The sequence below is a fragment of the Schistocerca piceifrons genome, chromosome 2 (assembly GCF_021461385.2).
Source record: "Schistocerca piceifrons isolate TAMUIC-IGC-003096 chromosome 2, iqSchPice1.1, whole genome shotgun sequence".
Classification (NCBI taxonomy): Eukaryota; Metazoa; Arthropoda; class Insecta; order Orthoptera; family Acrididae; genus Schistocerca; species Schistocerca piceifrons.
The window spans coordinates 720,048,478-720,068,302 of record NC_060139.1 but is presented as its reverse complement, the minus strand read 5'-3'; the positions used below and the strand labels follow the sequence as shown (position 1 = coordinate 720,068,302).

Here is a 19,825-nt window from a genome sequence, read left to right as displayed (position 1 = left end):
AAGACCTCATTGTATAAACGTAATACTCGGTGAAAATAAAAACTAAATGACAGAGATCATCAAATGCTAAACGAATAGTGTCAAAACAATACAAATCTACTGTGGCTGAAGTGACTTTGAGACCCCAATCCTATCAATACTGTCTGCCGAAAACTCCATAAAGTGAATATTCATGGACGGGCTGCTATACCGAAACCATTAGTGCCAACAAGCAACAAAAAGAAGCGTAAAACATGGTTTCAGGAGCATAAGCCCTGGATGGCTGATCAGTGGAAACACGTCATATGGCTCAGTTCCTCCTTGACTGCTGATCTCAGGGTGACGCCAAGCACAGCAAAAGTTAGGTGTGGCCATTGGTTTATGTGAGCCCTGAAATCCTTTGTCACCTTCAAACCTGTCAAAAATAGGGGACCAAACTCATGTCAGAAGTTACTGGAACAGAATAGCGTTGGAAGAGAGATGTACAAGCGGAACAAGACAGGAGCGAACGCATTGTGCACTACCTGTGTATCATGGGGGGTTTGTCTGCCAGGTGCAACAGGTCATATGCAGATCACTGTTTATACTAGCTCCAATGACAGATGCCATTGGGTGTCTGAGAGAATACTTTACGGATACCAGCCAATGTGGTGAAGACAGCTAACCTCGTTTGTTGGAAGTTCAGAATGCCCGTTGATTTACATTCTGGGAACTAATCAGTGTTGTTTGCTGTTAAAAGAAGTGGAGGGTCTACACCAGGGGTTTTGGTTCTACAATGAACTAGGACTTGGTCCCTCAAATAGTGCTTCACAGTGATGGTACAGAAGAGTTGCTCTGGATAGGTCAGGTGTGCCTATACACTGGAAACACCTGATATGGTGGGCAACTTTCTTTGAATGCAGATGGAGATATCAAAATGCCTGTCACATGAGAAACCAATTATTAAAAATTATCATGTGTGTATTCTGGTAACATTATAACACTACTTACTAAGTCATTTATTATTCCCCTACCCCACCTATCCTGTTGATAACAGTGACTGTAACTTATTACTGTGCTCTGACATTGGTTGAAACCTTATGTAAAATGCAGAGAAATTTTCAACAAAACATGGAACATATATCAAAAAATAGATTGGTGCAGCAGAAAGTGAAGGTTTATAGCAACAAAAAGAAACAACAAGTCTAGTGATGTCCAAAATGAATCCAAGTGGGGCATTCATATGGAAAAGAGTAACCTGCAATGGTGGGCTTTTATTAGTAATCAGATGTTTATACTGGCTGTCACATCCAGATACATTGCATACAGAGTTGAAGACAGGCAAATTTTGGTAGCACAGAAACACTTAAATCATATGGTAAAACTTGGGGATTATATTAATTCTCCTTATATCAGATAGGAAAAGTAATACTGAATGGTTTATAAGTAAACTGATTTGAGCATCTACTATGACAATTCATGTGCAAGAAAAATATTTTAAATCTCCTGGCTATAAACAAATCTGAAATTTTGAAAGTGTCACCAAACTGGCAGGTACCAGAGATAATGTTGTTATAGGTTGTAAGTGATACTGAAACATGCCATTATCTAAACAGGTATGTGTTTGTACAGAGTGCAATTTATTACAGATAGCAGAGTCCAACTCTGGTTTAATGATAACATTCACTGAAGGCTGTGAAGACTGAGGCTATTATATCCTTGTTGTGAAAGAAAATGCAAGGCAACTGACAGAGAAAATTTTATCATAGAAAGTTCTGATCCAAAGAAGAAAGAAAGGTTAACGTGTAATGTCCTATTGACAAAAACGTCATTTGAGGTGGCACACAAGTTCAGTTAGCACACAAACGAGGAGGAAATTAGCAGAATGCTTTTTCAAGAGAAGGAGCATTTGCAAGAGATTTTGGGAACTAACAAAAATATAGATTTCATTGGCTGGATGGGAGTTTGAATTGTGCACTTCTCGAATGCTAACGCAGTATCCAAACCTAGGTGCCCACCTCAATTGTTAAACTGTTAACTTAATTTTTGCCATTTAAGAGGCAGTCTGGTGTTGAAGCTGAAGACAATATACCATTCCCCCCCCCCCACACTTAGATACCTGTGCATGCCTAAGACTGACTGCGCATGTGTACACGTAAAAAAACACACACACACACACACACACACACACACACACACACACACACAAGGAGGTACTGAAATAAGTACTCCCAGAATTGAGAAAAAATTAAGACTGCTCAAAAATAATAATAACTGTTAGTTTTAAATTGAATATGTTGAAAAACTATGCCCTTTTGTAGCTGAATTAGGCCTTTTTGTGGCTCAAGTTTATTGAGAACCCCTCATGTGGCAAACAGTGTCCTGTAACTGGAAAAGAATGCGGGTGACTCCTGTTTATAAAGTAGGGTAAATGTACAGGTGAGCTGAATTTCAGACGTATATCACCAATTTCCATTGCTATGGAGCTCTGGAGAATATTTCAAGATTAAATATTATGACATTCACGGAGGAAAATAACTATCTCTCAAGGAATCTACATAAGTTCAATCTAACAAACACGGAACAAATTTAAAAACGTGCTGCTAGGATTGTAACAGGTCAGTATCATTCAGGTGTAAATGTAACAGACACACTCAGAGGACCTCATTGGGAATCTCTGAAAGAAAGGTGATACTGTTCTCAGAAAATCCAGTTGGGTAAATTTAGAGAACTGGTATTCCAGGAAGACTGTACAACAATTCTGCTTCGACCATTGTATATAGTACATAGAGAGCACGAGATAAAGGCAGATTAGAACATATAACTCTGAGTTTTCACTCCACTCCACAACTGAACGCTATAGAACAGACAACCAATAATAATAGTACGAAGTATTCTCTACCATGTACCATACAGTGTCTTTAGATTATATATGTCAATGTGATAGTGCAATTCATACACCAGTTCTAAATTCTGTGCGGCATACAAGTTGCCTTTGAGGTACGAGCACTGGACAGAGCTTCTGTATCTCATTGTGGGAAAATATTTCTGCAAGGTGTGGTAACTACCAGCTTAATATTGTTTGGCACTGCGTTTGAAAATTATACAGTGATTTATTAACCAAGGCAGTACCCTCTGCTAACCCAAACTCATGTATTAAAATTAAATAATTGACACTATGTCTGCTTCAATGCTCTGGCTGCTGAGATCTTATAGTGATGAGCCGAAACGTTATGACCATTACCCACCACAAAACCGAGTGCCGATTAGTGGTGTTGTGGGCACCTGATGTGGTAAGGAAAATGTATAAGAGGGACAGAAGCAAATGGGAAATCATTCTAATGACAATACAGATCACAAATGGGGAAATCGACAGCAATAAGCAACTTCGACAAAGGGCAAACTGTCACAGCCTGGTGCCTGAGTATAAGCACCTTGGAAATGGCAAAGCTGATCGGCTGTTTGTGTAATACTGTCATGAGCATTCATGAAAAGTGGCTGAAGAATGATGATACCATGAATAGGTGACAAGATGTTGGATGCCCATGCCTCATCACACAATGTGGAGGTTGGAGGCTTGCTCACTCTGAAAAGCAAGATAGGCAGCAATCTGTGGCAGATTTGATGACTGAGTACAATGCTGCTACAGAAACAAAATTTTCAAAGCACACCATTTAGTACACATTATCAAGCAAGCTACTCTACATTGCATGAGTCTCAAGTGTCCCCTGTTCACTTCATCAACTGCAATTGCACTGGGCAAGGGATCATTGAGACTGGACCATGAACCAATGGAAACTTGTCACCTACTTGGATGAATCACATTTCTTGTTAAACTAGGTTAATGGTCATGTATGGATATACCATAATCCAGGCGAACAGCTGAAAGACCATGATTTGCCACCAGGGTTTACTCCACTATAAGGATTGGCTTCACTACACAGAGAGATCCATGAATGATGGACACAGGCTAATATGGGCAGTGTTATGTTATGAGAGACATTTACCTAGGCTTTCAAGGAACCTGTGGAAGTAACTGAGGGCACTATGACAGCTGTGGACTATGTGAACATGACTGTAGGACACTGGCATTCCTCCATGCTTGATGTCCTACCTGAAAGTGATGGCGACTTCCAAGAGGATAACTGTCCAGGTCACAAGACCTGAATCACACTACAGTGGTTTGAGGAGCAAGATAGTGAACTCATGACCAAATTTGCTTGATGTAAACCCGAAAGAACATGTTTGGGATGCTACTGGTTTCCACCTTTGTGCCTACAAACCACAAGCCCGTAATTTAGGGGAACTGAGTGACCTGTGCATAGTCATCTGGTACCATATACCTTAGAAAGCTATCAAGGAATTGTTGAATCTATACTATGCAGAATTGCTGTAGTATTATCTTCCAAAAGTGGACCAACACACTGTTAATCAAGTGGTCATAATGTTTGTAGTGCTTCGAGAATTTCGGAGTAAATTCTAGAACCACTCGGCCTTCCACCGTTTCAAACACCCGATATTTTAGAGGTGAGTGGGATAAACGAATATGCCCTACTGCGCATATGTGCGCGTATGTGCAGGTCAAAAAACAGTTATGAGAAAAAGATGGACCTGGCAGCCGAACGGCGGCAGACAAGTACCCGCTGTACGGTCCACAGAGTTTCTGTGTACGGGTCGAGAAGGACAAGGAAACTTTATGTAGTATTCTGTGATCTTTAGTGTCTGTGTTGATTGTAAGAAGACTAATGAACAATTGAATATAGATTTCTATGTTCAATCATGAACTGGACCTGCTTGAGACTAGAGACTTTTGAATTACTTCACATATTGGCTATGAAAGAAGTACGACACATGTATGCTATTTGTATATGTGTAAATGAGTATAATGTTTAAGGAATAAGTTAGCTTGAAGTTATTGTCTGTGAAAGTTGCAAATATAAAGTGATTGAGCTGAAAAGTATTCTACAGGTACCCAAATTATTTCAAGAATAGAGAAGTAGTTTAATGTATTCCTTTAACCAGCTATAGTCTTCGGAGAAGAAGCTTTTGGGAGATCGGCGTAGCTGATTACCCAGAGAAGAGGATTGGCTACACACAATTCCCTCTGACAACCATGCCTCCATCCTTGCTACCCTCCCTGTTTTCCTTTCCCTGTTGCTTCATAACCTGGGTTGTGAGTAACTGACTCCACTTTCCCTTCTTCCCTTTCTTTCCCCTCTCTCCTCCCTGATGAAGGAACAAAGTTCCGAAAGATAAGAACGTAAATTTTCTGTTCTGTTTTGTGCATCTATCGGCTGTATTGAGCTGAGGTAAGTACTGGCCAGCCCCTCTATCTCTTTGTTAGTATTTGTTTCACATCTTTATACGAGATTTTCCATTAATCATTAAAATAAAGAATTCAGCAGTTGCGTGAAGGTATGGGAAATTTGAAGACTGAATTTGATATTTTAACCACTAAAGTGGAAAATTTTAAGATAGATTTGAAAGGTGAATTAAATAGCTCTTTAAGTAGTCACGTCAATCAGTTGTTCACTGACTTTAGTCAGACACAGAGTAACCAATTTCAGGATTTGGCAAAGAGACTAGAATTTTATATTGAAGATAAATGTAATAGTGTAGAGACTGAATTGAGCAAAAAACTAGGATCATTTCAAAGTGTATGTAATGTTACATTTGATGCTGTAAAACAAAGGCTACACATTTTACAGGTAAATGTTCAAAAGCAGGACAAACTAATTCCTACAGTCCAATCGCAAATTGCAGGCATTAACACGCAAGTTGACAATGTGGAAAGAAATTTTAAAGAGAAACTAGCTACTTCAGACATAATAAATATCCGTAATCTGGAGGAACAGGTAGAAGAGATGATAGACAGAAAAGTTGCCGCAAGAGTAACCTCCGACAACATTTCTCCAATCTTATCTTTCGAACTTGGTAATACTCAAATGGCTCTAAGTACTATGGGACTTAACATCTGAGGTCATCAGTCCACTTAGTAATACCAAGAAGGATGTAGATGAACTGCAGAAGGAATTCAAACTTATGCAGGACAAAGTAGATAATAGAGTGACTTCTCCAAACGTAGTATTAACTAGTGAAGAGATGACAGGTTTACAATGGTGAGCAAATTCTGGACTATCCAGACAGTTTCCGAAGTTTAAGCCAGACCGGAAAGTACATCCTACTCATTTTCTGAAATGGTTTAACCAGGTCTTGCCAAAAAAACTGGGAAGATTCAAAGAATATTGAATTTGTGGTGGGGTACCTTTTAGGGGGAGCTTCAGAGTGGGGCACAGTCAACATAGAGAACTTTTCATCTTGGACAGATTTCCAGAAAAAGTTTAAGTAGAAGTATTGGTCAGCTAGTGCCCAAGAAAAATTAATATCTAACTTGTGGGATCCTAAGTATTATAACAGTACATGGGGTTCGATGAGAAAGTATTTTGGCTGGCATTTAACATGAGCGAAGTACTTAGATAAGCTCTTGAAGGAAGAAGGATTAGTTTGAATTCTAATAAGATGTTTACCCATTTACACCAGGAAAGATATACTGTGTAGTGGGTGGAAAACAGTAGAAGAACTGTTGTCTTTTTTAGACACATCTGATGCCTTAAACAAAGACCACAACAAAAATGTACATCAAAGTGAAAATCAGAATTACACAAGAGGCCAACATGAGGCCAACTTAGCTAGAGTACACTAATGTAACCGAAATAAGGGTAACGAAAATTACCTAAAGAAGCATCCAACTTCGAATATAGGCCCCGGAATGTCACAAGAATTTGTTCCAAGCAATAATTGAGTACAAAGTGGTAACGTAATACCTCAATTCGGTAACCAACCAGTGATTACCAGTAATGAGGAAAACATAGTGCAATCTGGATCCAGGGCCAGGGCCCAGGTCGTAGAAATACATTAGGAGGCCTAGTTTATAAGAATGTTAATTTCACATATAAAATGCCCACGAAAGAATGGTTGTTACTGGAAGCACCGAGCTCAACTACCATTAATCCACAACCAATAACACTAGGAAACGTGGAAGATTTTAAAGTTAACATATTAACAGATTCCGGGAGTGAGGTGTCACTGATGTCTAGAGCATTCTTTAGCACATAACAAAGTAAACACCACTCACTGATATTACCAGTAATGGGAGTATACATTGTCGGTATTACTGGAACAAAGAGCAAAGTCGTAAAACACGAGAGCCAGATGAACTGCAATATTGGGAATATCCCATTTCGTCAGACACTGTTAGTAGTAGAAAATATCAATAGGGATGTGTTGTTTGGCCTAGATTGGCTATCAGAATTTAATGTCATATTGAATTTTGAGGAGAATCTTCTTTATTTTGGTAAAGGCGACTACAAATATTGTGTACAGTCTGTGGCGGACAGCTACGTTGGTAAACAAACAACTGAGAATCAAAGTCTACAATTAACAGGGACAGCATAATTGTCGCCAGAGACTGAAAAGGTAAGTCATGTGTCACATCGAGTGGACATACAGAGCAAAGTAAATGAATCACCAATATTAACCGGTGAACAAAAACTAGATTTATATAAGATTCTAATGGAATATGATGAAGTATTTTCCGATCATTCTGGCACTATTAGTGGTTATATATGTAAATTTAAGATCAAAGATAGTGCTCCATTTTTCTGTAAGCCATACCCAATACTGGTAGGTCTAAAAGAGGCTGTTTAGGAAGAAATTGACAAGATGATCGACAATAACATAATAGAACATAGCTCTAGCGTCATGAATAATCCCTTGGTAGTAGTAAAAAAGCTACAGGAGGTGTGTGATTAGTGCTAGAAGCGTGTACTTTGAATAAATATAGAGACAGAGCGAGACAGACCAATTAATATTGATGAATTATTGTCTAAATTTGAGAAAGCAAGATATTTTAGCACAATGGACCTGACTGTTGGATATTGGCAAATTAGGTTACACCCTGAATCACAGAAATATACAGCATTTCTATTTGATGGGAAATCATATCATTTTAATGTGTTACCATTCAGACTAAATATCTCTGTATCCACGTTTATACGTGCGCTGGACTAAGTGTTAGGAAGGGAGTTGTTAAAGGATTTAATAATATATGTGGATGACATATTTGTAATCTCATCTACCTGGGATGAGCATTGCCTGACTTTGTGAAAAACCTTGAAAAGGTTCAAAGAAAAAGGTATTACAGTAAAACTATCCAAATCGCACTTTGTGAAGTAAGAGCTTAAGTTTTTATGGCATATTGTAGGGGTGCAAGGGATTAGACCGGATCCAGAATGCATAGAAGGTGTCCACCACCTAAAAACATAAGACAATTGAGGGAATTTATTGGCATGGCTGGATACTATAGAAGATATATACAAAGTCGAGAGCTGAATGATCCAAGACTCTTATGTTTATTAAGGAAGGGAATACCATGGGTTTGGGACCAAGAGACCAATGATTCATGTGAAAATGTGAAAAAAGCACTGGTAGAATCACCCATACTACAACCATCCAAGTATGGAAAGTAAAAATCACTAATCTATAGCTTTTGCTAGCCAAAGTCTTAACAAACATGAATTAAACTATACAGCCACAGAGAAAGAACTATTAGCAGTATATATGGAGTATCCAAAAATTCCAAACATTAGTATGGGGATCAGAGATCCATGTATATATGGATCATCAACAAACGCTATCTTTTTTAATGAGTAGTCACTTATTACATAGTACATTAATGCAGTGGATGTTGTTCCTACATGAATATGACATTAAATTACAGTATGTAAAAGGTTCTGAAAATATTGTACCCGACACTTTTGTCTAGATTACCTGTAGATATGAAAGAGTTAAAACATACAGAAGGACACATCATAATTTTTGCAATTAATTTTATGATGGTAGAATATCTACACAACAGGGTACAAGAAATGGCTCAAAGAATAACCGACAACATCCATCCTGATCGCTACTTAACAGAAATATATGCTATGTCTATTAGAAAGTCTTTACCTCCAATCAAGCAGACAAATGGAAGGTTATAGGGAATAATTTATTTTGGAGAGACAGTATAACATCTCGACGGTGGCGTTTATGCATCCCGAAGTTGATGAAGGAAGAAATTGTGTGGTATGTCCATACAGGGTATGGACACTTTGGAATTAAAAAGTGTATAGCCCACATGAACAAGTTCTATTATTTCAAAAAGCTAGGACATAAGGTAGCATCTTTAATTAGAACTTGTGAAAACTGTCAGAAAGTAAAAGAGAGTAACACTCATGTTACATAAAAAATGTATCTAATCATTCCTAAGGCATTACAAGATCTTACAGCAGCGAATTTCTTCAGACCAATTCCGAAAGGGAAGGAAGGAGTATCGTACATTTTTGTCCTCATAGTGTTGGTCTAAGTATGTTGAGTTGTATCCTATTAAGAAAGCAAATACACCAATAGTGATCCACTGTTTGCAACAATACTTTCTCGAGGTGAGCAAACCAAAACGATTGATCTCCGATAATGGGCCACAATTTGTTAGTAACGACTATAAAGAATTTTTAATGTGGGAAGATATTTGTCAAGTATTAATCTCCAACTATAATCTGTCTACCAACCCAAGTGAAAGGGTTATGAAAGAAATTGGGAAATTATGGCATACATAATGCCATGAAAAACATATGTCATGGGCAACAAAAGTTAAGGCCTTTGAGCTTATTCTAAATGAATTACCACATTTATCAACTAGATTAACCTCTTCGGAAGTTAATAGGAAAACATTTTGTGGGATAACCTCTTATTAAATGTTTTACTTGGTCAGAACAACCTACTGTTGATTACCAACTTAATCAAACAATAGTTTCTAAGAACTTGGTTGAAAGAGCACAACAACAAATGAGTAAATATCATGAGAAGGCTGTTGAACCTCGGTATAACATTAATGACCTAGTTCTAGTAAAACAGCATCTTCAGAGCTCTGCCCTGAAGAAAGAAATACATAATTTTTTTCGAAAATATGAGTGACCATATCGATTGCAAACAGTGGTACATCCCAAAGCCTTAGGTTTAGTAGACCCTATAACAGGATCAGAAAAAGGAAAATACAATGTAAAAGACAAAAAATTGTATGCCTCCCAGGGATGTTAACGTTCTGTGGTAATGGGTGGAGTGACGACCGTAGGATCCCTAGTTGTTTTTAGTGTTTCTTCTGTGCAATTTTTTCCGGCACAGAATTCCCTTCAAATCTTAAACTATACTGTAATTCATTCTTGAATTCTTAAACAATCCTATAATTTTAGTACGTAGAAAACCGGATATGATGGAAGCAAAAAACATAAGATAATCACAGATGAACAGTGATCTCTAGACATGAAATGAAAAGAATAAAATATTATTTGAGTGAAAGGTATAATATGATAGTACTATTTAAATCAAGTGATGTCGAGACCACATAAAATGAATCTAGAGGATTTTATGTGTGTATAAAAGTATAGTAAAACTGAATGACTAAACAACTATGTTATCGTAGTATATAATTTTCTATTTTTATAGAACATTTTATACCTTCCATGAGATGTGAAGTGGATGGGAGGGTTTGTATTAGTTTTGGAAGGGGTGGGTAGTGTAAGTACAAGCATGACTAACACTAGTTGCTAAGATTTTTCTTTGGGGACTTCACAGGTGAAGGTGAGAATGTCCGTTCTGCAGGAGACGTTTAACATCATAACTCCTCCGGCATCTCACTCAAGTACCGGAGAAGCAGGGGACCTCGGGAAAGGGGATGGGAATGGTTTCCTGTCTTTGGGGCTATCTTATTTCTCTTCTTCGATCTTAGCAATCATTTCTACTTTTTCATTTCTTACTGAAGTCCTCCTTATTTTCTATGGTTTCCAATAACTTTCAACTTATTTCATATAAGTAAGCTGAAGAATCAGGCTACACAAACACATTTCCAAGTACACATACACCATAAAACTAAGGCACAAACAATGAAAGTACAGATTAAAAGGATGTGAGAACTGTCAAGTGTTGTAGGGGGAAAGAATGTGCACATAGAGAACTATGCAGTTATGGTTGATTATTGTGATGGTTCTACATCGCCTAGTTACTTGGAAAAACTAACATGTAGATATTTATTAATATGTATATATAGGAAACACACTGACTAGTTACTTGGAAAAACTATCTTGTAGCTATTTATTAATACGTATATATAGGAAACACATTGCCTAGTTACTTGGAAAAACTATCTTGTAGCTATTTATTAATACATATATATAGGAAATATATGCATAAGAATAATGACGATTCTGTATCGCATAGGTATATAAGGATATAAAAACTATGATAATTTTACATCTAGTATACCTAAGTAGGAAGCGTGGATAAGGAAAGAGAACATAAGCCAGAAAGGTCAGTCTAACAAATATTCTGATGACTTGTAGGGTAGTGGGACTCTCATAACTTAAGCAAGCATATTATATATTGAATAATGTAATCGGGCATAAAGCAGATACTGGAAACGTAGAAGTGGATGAATAATGGAGGACTCTACGATATAAAAGAGAAGTATGAAAAAGCAAGCGTGAACTGTGAAGTAGATTTTAATTTTACCAGGTAATATCTAATTATAGTGTACACAAAGGTGAATACTAGGGCAATGAAACATAAGGCCTACTCAACTCAAGAAGGTTAGGGGGTGGGGGTGGGGGGGGGTTGCACCCAGCATGTACTGGATGAAAAGGGCAGATAGGCAGACCTAAGAACGGCTGACCTATACTGTGCGGACAGCGACACCAAGAAGGAGATTGACATGTACCATAGGAAAATAGGAATTAAAAATGGGGTGTACCTACCAAAACGGAAGGAGAAAGGGTACTCATAGGATCAACCAGTATGTGAGGTATAGGTACTGTTTCTAGAGGGGAAAGGGCAGTATCGTGACAAAAGTCACAAAATTTTGTAGTAATTATTCTGATACGTTTGAACTCTATACTTCACTAGCATTATTATGTTTTATGAGTGTCTATAGAAACACTTTTATTTTGCCCAGAGTTCCTCCAGACTACAAAAAGTTTATAAGTAATAAGACCACTGCGTAATAAAGAAGCAGTATAAAGAATCTGAATAAAGAATAAAGTACTCAAACCTCATGAATACCTGGTGTTTGCGGTTGGAAATTGAGACAGAGTCCTAACGAATCCTAAATATTAGGAAAATTTACCAGGTCGCCATTGAATATTTGAGTTTGATGTCAAAATAGAGGGAGAATAGAATAAATGAAAGATTAGCTAGAGTTTATTCTAAATGAGTACAAAGGTCTATGTTGCTATGTATACTGTCGCAACAGTGTGTGATATAAATTTACATAATGATTGTATAAAATATCATGTGTTCAATTTAAGGGGGGGATATGTAGTGCTTCGTGCTTCGAGAATTTCAGAGTAAATTCTAAAACCACTCGGCCTTCCACTGTTTCAAACAAGATGAACGGTGGCAGACAAGTACCTGCTGTACGGACCACAGAGTTTCCGTGTATGGGTCGAGAAGAACAAGGAAAGTTTATGTAGTATTCTGTGCTCTTTAGTGTCTGTGTTGATTGTAAAAAGACTAGTGAACAATTGAATATAGATTTCTATGTTCATTCATGTATTGGACTTGCTTGAGACTAGAGACTTTTGAATTACTTCATGCCTTGGCTATGAACGAAGCAAGACACATGTACGCTATTTGAATATGTGTAAATGAGTCTAATGTTTAAGGGATAAGTTAGCTTGCAGAAGTTATTCTCTGTGAAAGTTGAAAATATAAAGTGAGTGAACTGAAAAGTATTCTATAAGTACCCAAATTATTTCAAGAATAGAGAAGTAGTTTAACAAATCCCTTTAACCAGCTATTGTCTTCGGAGAAGAAGCTTTTGGGAGATCGACATAACTGATTACCCAGAGAAGAGGACTGGCTACATACAATGTGAAAGTTAACTGATTTGAGAGACGTGTGAGCCTTGCAACTCAATACGATGCTGTCTCTTGTCGTCCAAAAAACGTTATATGTTTTGAGTCATCATTATATGTCTTACGATCCTTTGTGTCGTAAGTCCTCCAGCCAGTCTCACAATAATACAGCTGCATGCAAAATCAAACTGTTCTGTGCATCTTATGGAGACAAAGTTAGTTGCTCATTAGGGCATATTAGTCTTTCATTCTGATTCATTATTAGGTAACTTGATAATAAATGTTCTTTCCCTTGCAATATTTACTTACCTGTACAAACATCTGAACAACAAATCCACAGTTTCTATATTTTTCTCCTTGACCATTTGGCAAAGAAGATCTGTGAACAATCTGATATCAATACTCTTTGGCTCTCTCTCCGTGGCTACCCATTCACGTATCAATGTTCTCAGCTCATTTACATTTAAAGTAACATCAAAAATATCCCATTTGGTTTCATGTGAAATCTGCTGTTTTTCTTCATCTGATTCTGCTTCTTTCTCTAAGGATGTTTTCTGTGCCATCTCCGACTTCGGTAATACCTAGAAAGATAATTTCTTAGTAAGATTCTGACAGAGTTTGACACTTGTATAAACAGTGCCAGTTTAGATTTTTTTTAGATTAGATTTACTTTCATTCCAATTGATCCGTAGTGAGGAGGTCCTCCAGGATGTGGAACATGTCAGAAAAACAACAATACATGACAAATATTTAAACTAAAACAAATAAGCTAATGTACCATTCCACAGGTCCCAAGTGGAATGATCGTCATTTTTTAATGAACACTAAGAGTCATTTTACAAATACTATTGCACTGAATTTAAAATAAAAAAGTTTTATATTTATTTATAAGGTAAGAAACATGTAATACAACTACTGTAATACTTATTTACAATGAACACATTACTGCACTGAAATGGTGCAGAAGTTAGATTATACTTACACACACACACACACACACACACACACACACAAATTTTCAGTGAACACATTACTGCACTGAAATTGTGCAGAAGTTATGTTGTACTTATATACAAATCAGTTGGTTTTCCTCAGAAATTCATCAATGGAGTAGAAGGAGTTGGCCACCAATAAATCCTTTAGGCTTCTCTTAAACTGAATTTCATTGGTTGTTAAGCTTTTTATGGCTGCTGGCAAGTTATTGAAAATGTGTGTTCCTGAATAATGCACACCTTTTCGTACAAGACTAAGTGACTTTAAATCCTTGTGAAGATTATTCTTATTTCTAGTATTGATTCCATGAATTGAGCTGTTGGTTTGAAAAAGTGATATATTTTTAATGACAAATTTCACTGGTATCTTTCCTGCATGAACAACATAAGGTAAACATGTAAAATTTTATGTTTCAGTGTACTCATATTAAAGCAGACACCTTAAAAACTCATTATATTTAAATCCCTAGTTCTACGGCTTCACTTTATTTTCTCAAAACTCAGAAAGCTTTTATGGCTATTGGGGTGCTGACTCAATGACCCAACCTGGAGGACCAGCATTTGACATCTGGTTTTACTCTCCTAGGAGTCTTGGCTTCACTATGCATAATGAGATACCTGAATATCAGATGACATTAAAAAGCTGATTTGGAAAAATGAAAAATTTATACAAAAGTGGTTATCAACCAAATCATCTCAAGATACATAAAATTAACAAACAATAAATCAGGAGTTAAGGAACAGGATTAAATCAGAGAAGAACTAGGTGTGGGAACAGAAATGCACTGAAAGTGAGAGTTTAATAAGAGATCACACACTACAGAAGTGTGGTGGACAATTACAGACATTATACAGATGATCTAACTGACTGAAGAAACTATTTGCAATATGACCATTACAACAGAGGAACTGAATATGGCATTAGCTAAAAAGTATAATGGTCAATCACCTGAAGAAAATAATAATACATCTTACAAACAACTGCTGTCAATAGATTGTAATTCCATCAGAACAGAGAATATCATAAATGACTTCCATTTTCAAGAAAGTGAATAGAAGAGAAACTAACTGCTATAAACCATTAGCGTGAACTGCACGATGAGGCTCTTATTTGGCAAAATCATATATAAGACAATATGACAGAATGTTGGCCACCACATAGGGGAAGGCCAGCATAGGCTTAGACAGAATAGATCTTGTACAGATAATCTATTTTACAATGTCTGTTGAAGAAATTTATAGCAGTAGGGAAGTGTTGCACATTGCCTTTTGTATATTTAGCAAAAGCTGATGACACCGTTTCGAAACAAAACTGCGGCAAGCCATAAATGATATGGATATGGATGGCCATCTTTTACAGATTATTACTGAAATGTACATAGATGATGGTGTATGGATTAAGACAGAGTCAAAGTTATCTAGACGCATTAATGCCACAAAAGGGCTGAGACAAAGTTGCAGTATGTCACCCATCTTGTTGAGTTTATACGTAGAAGTGGCTCTCTGAAGATAGAAGAACAGCTGTGGAGAAATGAAAATAATTATTAATGATGTACAAGTGCTTTTATAAGTTTTGTTGATGGTCAAGCCATTGCAGAACAAGACGACTTTTGAGTTCATGATTCAACAATATTTATATCATGAATATGACAAATGAGTCTAGCAAAAACAAAAAATCTGAAATGAATAGTGACCCCTTGATGAGAGTATTAAAATTCTATTAGTTAACTGCTGATGCATAAGCAACTAAGAGCCAGAGTTTGAAGTGCTCATGAAAAGCAGGGAAGCTCACATATAATACTAGGTACTGAAGGCTGGTTGGCCCCTGAAATTGATAGCAGAGAAATTTTTGGGGGAAATTTAATTGTGTATCACAATAGAAATAGTGTATTTGTCGCAGTAGACAAGAAACTCAAATTCAAAGAGCCAGGAAGTGAAGTTGCAATTGAGACTGTGTTGGTAAGACTTAGTGTCAGAGACGGGCATAAAATGGTAACTGGATCCTTCTATCACCCGCCAGGCTCATCTCCTGATGTAATCGAAAACTTTGGATAAAACCTCAGTTCAACTGTATGTAAGTTCCCCAATCTTACTGGCATCTGTGGAAGAGACTTTAATCATCCAACAATTAATTGGTAAAATTAGTTTTGTTGGTGGTGGGCATGATACAGGACATCCTGTGAAACATTGTTAAATGCCTTCTCTGAAACCTACCTAGAACAGGTAGATAGAAAGCCCATTTACAATGGAAATATATTGGATCTAAAGGCAAAAAATAGATGTGACATCTTTGAAGATCTCCACATCGAAGCTGGTATCAATGACCATGACGCAGTTGTGGCAACAATGATTACCAAAATACTAAAACATGCAGAAAAATATATGTTCAGCAAACTAGATTAAAAAAATCAGTAGTGTCAGATCTCAACGAGGAACTTGAAACTTTCAGGCAGGGCATGAGAATGTACAGTATGACTCAATCTTAAAAGAATAGTTGACGATACGCTAGACAGATATGTACCCAGTACAATTGTTCATAATGGGAGTCACCCTCCATGGTACACAGTCACTGGAAAGATACTTCTGTAGAAACAGAGATTACTGCATAATAGGCGTAATACAAAGCACAGGGCTATAGAGAGAGAGATGCTGAATGAAATATTTTGACTGTCACGAGAACAATATGTGAAGCCTTCAATGACTACTATAGGACGAAACTGTGAAATGATCTTTCACAAAACCCAAAGAAATTCTGGTTGTATGTAAAGGCTGTTAGTGGCACTAAAGTTAGTGTCCACACCCCAGCAAATGAGACAGGAATTGAAATTGAAGACAGCAAAGCAAACGCTGGTATTTTTAACTATGTATTCAAATGAAACAATGGAAAATCCAGGATGGAATGTAACATGTTATGAGAAGAAAAGTTGCTACTCAACATATAACGGAGATGCTCAGTTGCAAATAGGCACAACAAAAAGACACAATTAAAGCTTTCAGCCACTGGCCTTCATCAACAATACACACACACACACACACACACACACACACACACACACACACACACACACACACACACACGACTGCAGTCTCAGGCAACTGAATCCACACTGCTAGCAGCAGCACCAGTGCATGATGGGAGTGGCGACTGGGTGGGGGTAAGGAGGAGGCTGCGGCGGGGAGGGGGAAGGATAGTATGGCTGGGGTAGCAGACAGTTAAGTGCTGAGGGTTAGACAGAGGGCAGGGTAAAGGTGGAGAGGAGGAGTGGTGCGGGGGGTGTGGGTGGGGGGTGTGGAAGTATCGGAAAAGGAGAGAAATAAAAAGACTGGGTGTGGTGGTGAAATGATGGCTGTATAGTAGTGGAATGGTAACAGGGCAGGGGCTGGATGGGTGAGGACAGTGACTAACGAAGGTTGAGGCCAGGATGATAATGGGAACGTAGGACATTTTGCAGGGAAGTTCCCACCCGTGCAATTCAGAAAAGCTGGTGTTGTTGGGTATGATCCACATGGCACAGGCTGTAAAGCAGTCACTGAACTGAAGGATATTATGTTTGGTACCATGTTCAGCAACAGGGTGGTCCATTTATTTCTTGGTCACAGTTTGTCGGTGGTCATTCATGCAGACAGACAGCTTGTTGGTTGTCATGCCCAATAGAATACAGCACAGTGGTTGCAGCCCAGCTTGTAGCCACATGAATGGTTCCACAGGTAGCCCTGCCTTTGATGGGATAGGTGATGTTAGTGAATGGACTGGAGTAGGTGGTGGTGGGAGGATGTATGGGACAGGTCTTTGATCTATGTCTATAACAGGGGTATGAGCCATGAGGGAAGGGATTGGGAGCAGGGGTTGTGTATGGGTGGGCGAGTATATGGTGTAGGTTCGGTGGACGGCGGAATACCACGGTAGGAGGGGTGGGAAGGATAGTGGGCAGGACATTCCTCATTTCAGGGCATGAGGAGAGGTAATCGAAACCTGATGGAAAATGTAATTCAGTTGCTCCCTTCCTGGGTGGTACTGAGAGTTACGATGGGAATGCTCTGCAACCAGACGGTAGGACTTTGGGAGGTGGTGGGAGATTGGAAAGATAAGGCATGGGAGATCTGTTTTTGTACAAGGTTGGGAGGATCATTACGGTCAGTGAAGGCTTCAGTGAGACCCTCAGTATATTTCAAGAGGGACTGCTCGTCACTGCAGATGCGATGACCACAGGTGGCTAGGCTGTATGGAAGGGACTTCTTGATATGGAATGGGTGGCAGCTGTCGAAGTGGAAGTATTGCTGGTGGTTAGTAGGTTTGATATGAATGGAGGTAATAATGTATCCATCTTTGAGATGGAGGTCAACATCTAGGAAGGTGGCTCGTTGGGTTGAGTAGGACGAGGTGAAGAAAATGAGGGAGAAGTTTTGCAGGTTCTGGAGAAGATTGATATGGTTATTTCTTGAGAATGCCAGGCCATAGCGGCCAAAGAAAATTTTTCAGTGGAAGCTGTTGGCAGATTTGACTCCAACAGATACAAATTTCTTGAAAAGAATATACACTGAAATAATGGAGCATCACAGTGTACACAAGGAGGATGCACTGAATAGAGAAGTGTGTCAGAAGATAACAGGAATACAGCAAAATGTAATTATTAAGTGATATTTGTATTAATTAACCTAATAATAAAAATAGATTGCTACCCACCACATAGCGGAGATGGTGAGTTGCAGAGAGGCACAAAGAGACTACTAAACACATTAGCTTTCGGCTAGAATGTCTTCTTCTGAAATAGATAACGTGTATGGACACACACACACACACACACACATACACACACACACACGTCACACACATATGACCAATGTCTCTGGTTGCCGAGGTCAGACGGTGAGCGACTACACATGTTGGGAGAAGCAGTCTGGATGGTGGGGGTACAGAAGAGGCTGAGGTGTAAGGAGGGGAAGGGATAGCAGGATTGGGGTTGGGGATGGTAAAGTACTGCTTGTGGGAGCACACAGACACAAGATGGAGAGAAGATAGGGCACCTAGGTGCAGTCCTTAGGTTGGATGGAGGCTGGGAATGGGGTGTGGGGATGGGTGGATAGAAGGCTGAGCAGTGCTCGAGTGGGGAGAGGGACGGGAATAGGTGGGTGAAGGACAATGATTAACAAAGGGTGAGACAACAAGGCTTATGGGAATGTAGGATATATTGCAGGGAGAGTTCCCAACTGGGCATTTCATAAAAGCTGGTGTTTGCAGGAAGGATCCAAATGGCAACAAACTGTGAAGCAGTGATTAAAATGAAGAACGTTGTGTTGGGCACTGTGCTGAGAAACTGGTGGTCCAGTTGTTTCTAGGCCACGGTTTGTCAGTGGCTATTCATGTGGACGTCAGGTTGATGGTTGTCATGCCCATGTAGAATGAAATACAGTGGCTGCAACTTAGCTCGTAGACCACATGATTGGTTTCATAGGTAGCCCTGCCTTTGATGGGACAGGCGATGCTTGTGACCAGTCTGGACTATGTAGTGGTGAGAGGACACATGGGACAGGTCTTTGTCTTGCTTCTAGGTCTATTACAGTTATATGACCCATGAAGCAAAAAGGTGGCAGCAGGGATTGTGTAGGGATGGACATGGATATTGTGTAGGTGGGCGGCGGAATACCACTGTGGGATGGGTGGGCAGGATAGTGGGTACCACATTCTTCATTTCAGGGCACGACGAATGGCAGTCGAAACCCTGGTGGAGAATGTGATTAAGTTGCTCCAGTCCTGGGTAGAACTCAGTCACAAGGTGAATACTCCTCTGTGGCAGGACAGTGGGACTTTGGGAGGTGGTGGGTGGCCGGAGAGGTAAGGGACGGGAGATCTGTTTCTGTACAAGGTTGGGAGGATAATTACGATCTGTGAAAGCCTTAGTGAGACCCACAGTATATTTCAAGACGGACTGC

General features: G+C 38.8%; 1 protein-coding gene across 1 annotated transcript in view; it reads right to left on the bottom strand.

Annotated features, from left to right (window-relative positions):
- LOC124776804 (DNA repair protein REV1) overlaps nt 1-19,825 on the bottom strand; it is a 137,466-nt gene that overhangs the window by 9,317 nt on the left and 108,324 nt on the right. The window contains exon 11 of the mRNA XM_047251954.1: nt 13,212-13,483. Within this exon, the coding sequence (XP_047107910.1) occupies nt 13,212-13,483 (272 nt within the window). The remainder of the gene's footprint in view (nt 1-13,211; nt 13,484-19,825) is intronic.